The following is a 7,660-nucleotide window of genomic DNA, read 5'->3' as shown; positions in this document are numbered from 1 at the left end:
ATAAATAAATATATATATATATATATATTTATGTGTTACGTGTCTGCATGGAAAAGTTGAAGTTTCGGGAGAGATGCAAGTGGTGTGCACCAGAGTAACTAATGGTGCTGCATTGGGATGCCGGTGGAAAAGGGATGTTTCGTTTGCGGAGCCGGTGTGGCGGTGTTGAAAAATGACACGGTAAGTATCGTTTTTTTTTCCCCCCTCAGTAAATATCATGATTGGTCGAACCTTAATGCGATGGTTGGAGGTGCTTATCTATTACGTGAAGTTGCTGTTGGACAACCAGTTCTGTTGAACCTCCTTTTATTTGTATTTTCCCAAAGTACCTTCCCGGTTCATTGCGATTGTTTATGGTGTACTTGAACTACTATTCCCCATTAACTACCATTTTTTTTATTTGTCCATTTTTCTTTTTTTTTTTTTTAACTGGTGCTTACTTTTTTTTTCTTTTTTTTTTTCTTAACACCAACGTTACGTACTCATACGCCCACAAAAATTTTATTATTCATTTTCCGCACTATCAAGTCGTGGAATCAGTTACTGTAGATGCTCCAACGCGGTTTGGAAGCGGTGCTGCGCCAGTTTACAGCTGCTGATGAACGAGGTGCAGACAACACAAAGAACAAAGTGAGTGTTGAATGTTTGCAGGCACGCAGCAGTGAGGTTCGTAACTGTGAGAGTACAACAGATACAGCAGAAAAGAAGTCAAAGGCGCATCACGAGGAGGAATCCAGATATGACGAGGAATTCGTGCGAGATATATTGTCACGTGACCCCGTCCCCATTGATGAACTGCGCGGTTTAAGTCGAAGTGGTTGTCCCGCTGGTTTTCGTTACGAGGTGTGGTGTTACTTGACTGGGCACCTTCAACCATCGAGCCTGAACCGTGCTGCAGTTCTTACGCGTAAGCGACAGGAATATGTGGGATACATGCAAAGCAGTTACGGGTCTACTGACTGGGATGCTGCTTTTGCAGCAGTGGGAGATTCGGTAGGTAATGCGCCTGGCGGGGAATCTGGCAGTGGTGGTTCATCTCTCTGGCCTTCCTTTCGCAGTGGGGCTTCCGGTTTCGGTTCTTCTTCCTTGAACACTCCCAGTGACTCGGAGCTTTCAATATTGAAACAAATTCGAAAGGATATTCCGCGTATGGCAGCTGGTTTGGCATTTCTTAGCAACAGGCGAGTAATGTTGTCTGTGGAACGCTGCTTGTACATATGGGCACTACGTCATCCCGCCTGCGGTTATGTGCAAGGAATGGATGATTTTACAATTCCGTTTATTAGTGTTGTACTGGCAAATAGGGTTTGTAGGACAAAGACAGTGGCAGATCTCTACACACTTGATCCCGAGGAGGTGGGTGCGCTACTTTCTGTGGAGGTGATTAGTGACGAGGAATGGGTGAGTACCATTGAAGCGGATACATATTGGATGGTTTCCTACTTCCTAAGCGCTATTCAAGAGAACTATACGTACGACCAGCGCGGTTTGCATAGCATGGTGGAGAAACTGGAAGCTGTTGTTCGAGCAGTAAATGTGAAACTTTATAACCACCTCAGGAATGATCTGCAAATTGACTTTAAGCAGTTTTCATTTAGGTGGATGAATTGCCTACTTTTGCGTGAGCTTAATGCTACACAAGTACTACGCTTGTGGGATGCATATCTCGCTGATGAGGAAAAGGATTGGTGCACCACTCATGTTTACACATGCGCCGCATTTCTGCAATGGTGGTCAGCTGCGCTTCTACAGGAAAATGATTATTGCGTTGCAATAAAGTTTTTGCAAAATCTTCCTTCCAATGAACTGAGTGACCGCGATATCAGCGCAATTGTTTCGCAGGGAATAGTCATGCAAAAATTGTACAATAGCGCCCTTGCACATCTCGCGCAGTAGCAAATGAGTTGATTGTTTTAAAAATAAAAATAAAACAAAGCGAGGGATTTGAAAAGAGGAATGCTGAATTTACGGCTCATGATGAAATGAAATGAAACTGGGTGATTGAGTGTAAAATGGCGAAAGTTAAGGGGGGACGAGGAGAATTTATATAGTGTTGTAACCTTTTCAATGCAATGCATTCAAGTAAGATGTTGGGTTTCCAACGACTACGACGATGCGAAAGCCAGTAGATGGGGTGCATGAAATAGAAAAATTAATGAACCAACTTTTTGTTTCTATTTTCCTCTCCTCTCCTCTCTTGTTTCTTTTTTTTGCTTTGCTGTTACCCTTATTTGAGGTATTTTCTTTTGATATCTTTTTGATTTTCCTTTCGTCCCTTTAATTTTATCCAGTTATTCCGAACTTGCGCATCGTTTTGCTTCATTTCACTTAACCGTACTTTTTTCATCTACTTTTGTGGATGCATTTCTTTTTTTTGTTATTGTTGCAGTTCCACCACATCCCCGTCTCCCATTTCATCTATGTTTTTTTTCCATTTTTTTTTCTACCTTTTAACCCCGTCTGGTATTACACTCCAGATGCTACTATGCTCGATTGGTCATTATGATATATTGGCCCTTGTTGTTGCTACAGTTGCCGTTGTTTCTGTTTTTATTCATTGTGACCGGCAGCATCATCGAGTTTATGAAATGCAAATGTATCTTATGTGCTTTTACTCTTTGTTTGTTAGCGGTTCAGGTGCTTGTTCAAATACAAAAAAAATAAATAAGGAAAAATATATCTTTTATTCTATCAAGGGAAATTTGTCGTTCTCTTGAAGGTGTTTACGTCTGTTGCTCACATAAAAAGTTTTATGACTTGCTGTCGGATGGTGAAGGTCTTTGATTCAGTGGTCCTGTCGTGTTTTTTTTTTTTTTGCTTATCGTTGTTGCAACTGCTTATTCGTACTTTGTGGCGGTCAACGCGGGAAGGCGATCTGAAACCTCTTCAAAAGAAAAGGTAAAAGAAGGGGAAGATGTTAAGGGAAAGGGGGAAAGTTTTCCGCACGCACGTTTGTGATGTAATGTTTCATTTATTAATTTTTCTTTGTTATATATTTCCTCCTCTCTTTCTTTTTACTTCTTTGTGTTGGCACGACAGTGTGAGGATGATAATAACACCATTAGAGTTAACAATAATACGACTTTTGGGGTGCCTCTCCGATGTGTGTAATAATATTCATTCTTCATAATGTGCGTCAAATATGCTTTAGTGATATGTTGCTTTTCTATTTATACTTTTATTTCTCTTTACAATTGGACATAGACACAATAATATTACCGAATTCCGTTACATTCCACAGTATAAGTGGTGACGGGGAGAGGTGGTGCAGCTGTGCTACACTTCGCTTGAGTGGATCTTTAAGAGTAATATAGTAATAATAAGTAATAAAGTAATTTAATTTTTTTTTAAAATAAAAACAAAGGATTGGGAAAGAGTGACAGGAAATTTTTTGTGAAATTCACAGTTTAGGTACCGAAGGGGGAGGAAGGGATGGTCAAACTTGACGTCTCACTCCTTCGCTTTCTTGAAAATGAGGATTTTCGAGTGCTTACGGCGCTTGAAATGACTATGCGAAATCATGATGTGGCTCCTACTGCACTCATTGAGCGAATTGCGCAACTTCCACACGGCGGGTGCCGCAAACGACTACAGAACCTTCTTAAACACAAAATGATTCACCACGAAAACACCATGTATGACGGGTTTGCCATGAAGTACACCGCATACGATTATTTGGCGCTTAGCACGTTGAGCAAACGTGGCACTGTTGCGGGTGTAGGCCACCGCATTGGTTGTGGGAAGGAATCTGATATTATCCTCGTTCAAGACGAAGCGGGTCGTGAGTGTGTGCTGAAGCTTCAACGCCTCGGCCGCTGTAGTTTTCGTACTGTCAGTCGTAACCGCGATTATAAAAATGGACGGCGTCGGCATGGTGAGAGTTGGTTTTATCTTTCACGTCTGGCGGCAGAGAAGGAGTATGCATTCATGCGAACTCTTTATGACGAAGGTTTCCCAGTGCCTAAACCAATTGATCAAAACAGACATGCTCTGCTAATGGAGTTAGTGGGCGGAACGACCCTTAACAACATTAACGTTTTGGGTGATGCCGAGTTGGTATATCGTCGTTGTCTTGATCTGATGGTAAAACTTGCTGAGCATGGCCTTATCCATGGTGATTTTAACGAGTTTAACCTTATGGTAACCGAAGAATTACGAGTGATTGTTATAGACTTTCCGCAGATGGTGTCGACCAATCATCCCAACGCTAGTGATTTGTTTGATCGGGACGTTCATAATCTTGCCAATTTTTTTCATCGTCGTTTTAAAGTAAAAACGTTGTTTTACCCGACGCTTGAGAACGACGTTATTCGTAAAGGAGATTTGGATCGTGTGGTGTTTGCAAGCGGATGCTTCAGCAGGAAACAGCAAAGTGAACTCGAACGACTACTGGAGGCCCAACAGGTAATTGAAGCCGATGAAACCGAGAGTGAAAGCGGTGGCGAAGAGGACAATACAGAGGAGAAACGCGTAAAAGAACCGGTGGAAGTGGAAGGAAATGATTCTGCTGAAAGGGATGCAGGTGCAAAAATTTCTTATGCAGACCTCGAAGTTGTATGTGATGAGGCAAAAACAGGAGAGGATGATAGTGAAGTAGGGGATGAAGAATCCGATAGCGATGCGCGCTCCATTGACAGTGCAATAAATGTGGCTGCTCAACAGCGTAGGCAGCAGCACTTGAATCCGAACTACCTCCCAGATGGTACTCTTAATGAATCGCACGTACGGTCGGAAGTTAGACGTCGCATTCGTCGAAAAGATAATCAACAGTTCGACAAGGGTCTCCACCGTAACGTGCAGAAAGGACGTCAAAAGCAGAAAATACGTAGGAAACTGAAGCATGCGGAAAATGAAGGACTCTTTGACTAATATTTGTTAGGGGATGGAAGGCATTTTTGTTTTTGGTTCCGTTAGGGAACCAACTATTTGTTCCCTTTTCCTCATCCCTTTTTTTTGTCTTCTGTCGACGCTGAGTCATACGCACACCCCACTGGAACTCAAAACGGTTAAAAGGTAAAATTAAACAGAAGTACGGTTGAACCTCTGGCACGCAGAGGAGAAAGGTGTGAGCAAGTATGTGATAGTACAAAGGAGTGTGCGGATGAAGGGGAATGTAAGTAAATAATTTAATTTATTTACGGACCTGTATTATGGGTATTTCCGTAACTTGTGGTAGTAACGAAGAAAGTTAACATCATTTTACCTATTGCTTCACATCACTTCACACCTGAATTAAAAAAACTGCTTGTATTTAGGAGTGTGGGTGCTCTTTCTACACATTCCTAATACTTCCCACTTTCTCAGACTGTTCCACATCTTGGAGTTTTGTACTTCATCCTTTTCTTCCTCTCTTCGATATATATATATTTTAAAAAAATTGTTTTGACTTGTAGTTATTTCGGCGATAACGTTTCTAGATCTATAAAATAGCACTACACCTTTTTAGATTACAGTTTACATACACACACACACCTACTTTTTTTTTTACGTTTTTAATTATTTATATATTTTTTGGTTGGTTGATTTGAGTTTTCTTTTGTGCACGCAATCGCACGACGGAAGAAAACGTAAAAGCAAAACCGACTCTTTCATAAAACAAAAAAAAACAAAAAAATAATAACATTTTTTTTTCACTAGAAAACAGACCAAATCAGATACAAGGATAAAGAAAAAAGAGGGGGGAACGAAGAAGCAAGGGAACAGCTACAGTAAAGAAAGACACTCTCGTTCGCAGTTGCAAGTGAGGAGCCATATATAAAAATACTTTCTATAAATTAAAGCCAGAAACAAGGAAAGAAGTGAAAGAAAAATAGCAATAGCAATAGCAATAGCAAGAACACACAGAGACGCTACAAGATTGTTTTTCCAATAGAAATGTCCCACTTTCAGCCTTCGCCGTGTTTCAATACTTTTTCTTCGTTTCTGCAGGAAATCACAAACATCGGCAGCAGCGGCATAGACACGGAGAATAAGGAGAACATCCCACCGGGATCTTTTGGTCGGTTGAATGACGGTAAGGGAGGTTGCCGACGTAATAGCAGTCATACCTGCTTTCGTAAGCAGCAACAACACCAGGAACAGCATCAGCAGCAACAGTTTCATAATATTCCCCGAGTGAATGATTGTTGCACGCCTATGAAAGAGGTTACATATCAGCAACAACAATGCCATACAGGACTAACACCAGGAAATAAATATATGATGAACTCGGCAAACAGAGATTACCCCGTAGGCATGAATGGAATTGATTTCCTGCTTTTAGATGAGAGTGACGTCTTTGACGGAAGGGATAACGGCTTCTTCACTCCAAATGTGAAGCGTCAAGGGGGAGTAACGGGCAACCACGGAAAGGTCTCGGAACTGTTTCACGAAAGCATGGAAGCACCTAGGCTAGCACGTAACCTAAATGATAGCATAGAGGGGGTTCCGCTTGTTGGCAACGTGCTGCAAGAGAGTGATGACGAGGATTGCCTTGATAGCTACCGCCCGACCGAAATGTCCTCGACGCAAATATTTAATCCACGGTTGCAGGGTCAAGAATCTCGGCACTGCCCGCAAGATCACTGCTCATATCAGAAGCAGGTACATCAACAACCAAGTGATCGATCACATTTACTCGGTTCTGCCTGGTGCGAAACCGCTCCGCGTCCGAAACCCCAACCTGAGCGCAATCACACCGCCACGCGCGTTACTCACGGTACCACACCATTGGTTGCAGTTGCTGGTAGGCGGGTACCTGTTGACAAACTACACCTTCTGCTTGGGGCTACCGCGCAGGATGGAGTGGATGGGCAGTCTGGTGCGCGAGATGCTGTGAATACTGTGCCCCTTGTTCCTTCTTCCCGTCCTACACCTTCTGCTGCTCAAACATTTAAAGTTATTCCACTTGCGCGTCCCTCGGAACCGTCAGTATCGCCCTCACCGCTTGCAACAACGCCCCAGAATACTGTTGCTGGACCCACAACACGTCGTCTTGCATCGTCGTTATTCCATAAGGAAATGGTTGTTATTGATTTCGGTAAAGGAAACATCATGCGGTTCAAACCTAACCCCGCTTTTCCACCTCCAGTACCGGGAAAGCGATACCTTGTTGCGGTACGCGCTAGCCGTAGTCCATACGATAATGTCGCATATAAGGATGCCGGATTGTGCTCTTATGTGCTTCGTCACCCAGCAGATGGTAGTGGATCTAATGGAACAAGTGCAACAGCAAACATAACCATTACCAAATCATCGGGCGATGTGGAGCGCGGTATTTTCGATGGCAGCATTATTCGTTGTATGGACACCCCGGGGGATGCGGTGCAGCTGCAACTTCTTGCCGTAGAGCGTGAGGCCGCTATTGTGGAATGCCGAAAACACTTCAAATTCCTCAACCTTCCGTTTGAGCTTGTGGACGTGCACTACACGTTCGATAGGACGATTTGTGTTGTGTATTACAACATACATCGCCAGGAGGGGACAAGCGGTCACCCCAACGTGTCTCGTCTCGTGAGGACGCTTCAATTCAGACTCAAATGCAGAGTACATTTAAAGGCGGACTTTTGCAGCGACTAATGTGCGGCGTCACTTCTTTTGCAGTTACGCATATTGGGAGGGAGAGGGAGAGGGAGAGGGAGAGAGAAGGTTTCAATGACTGCAAAAGTCCGTTAGTTTATAA

The 7,660-nt window shown here is 43.0% G+C and overlaps 3 protein-coding genes across 3 annotated transcripts; all 3 read left to right on the top strand.

The window, feature by feature from the left end:
- Window positions 1-549: 549 nt before the first annotated feature.
- Window positions 550-1,896, top strand: TEOVI_000680300 (GTPase activating protein, conserved; the record flags this gene model as incomplete). The annotated part of the gene is made up of 1 exon (XM_067222862.1): window positions 550-1,896. The coding sequence occupies one exon, from the start codon at window positions 550-552 to the stop codon at window positions 1,894-1,896; it is 1,347 nt and encodes a 448-aa protein (XP_067078963.1).
- Window positions 1,897-3,432: 1,536 nt separating this feature from the next.
- Window positions 3,433-4,869, top strand: TEOVI_000680200 (Rio2, N-terminal/RIO1 family, putative; the record flags this gene model as incomplete). Its single annotated transcript, XM_067222861.1, has 1 exon — window positions 3,433-4,869. One exon carries the CDS (start codon window positions 3,433-3,435, stop codon window positions 4,867-4,869), a length of 1,437 nt encoding a protein of 478 aa, XP_067078962.1.
- Window positions 4,870-5,874: 1,005 nt separating this feature from the next.
- TEOVI_000680100 (ESAG8-associated protein, putative) lies at window positions 5,875-7,557 on the top strand (the record flags this gene model as incomplete). Its single annotated transcript, XM_067222860.1, has 1 exon — window positions 5,875-7,557. One exon carries the CDS (start codon window positions 5,875-5,877, stop codon window positions 7,555-7,557), a length of 1,683 nt encoding a protein of 560 aa, XP_067078961.1.
- Between the last annotated feature and the right edge of the window lie 103 nt (window positions 7,558-7,660).

The sequence above is a fragment of the Trypanosoma equiperdum genome, assembly GCF_001457755.1.
Source record: "Trypanosoma equiperdum strain OVI genome assembly, contig: ctg_1711, whole genome shotgun sequence".
Taxonomy (NCBI): domain Eukaryota; phylum Euglenozoa; class Kinetoplastea; order Trypanosomatida; family Trypanosomatidae; genus Trypanosoma; species Trypanosoma equiperdum.
Note: the sequence above shows the minus strand (reverse complement) of the source record. Positions and strands in the feature narration are given on the sequence as shown.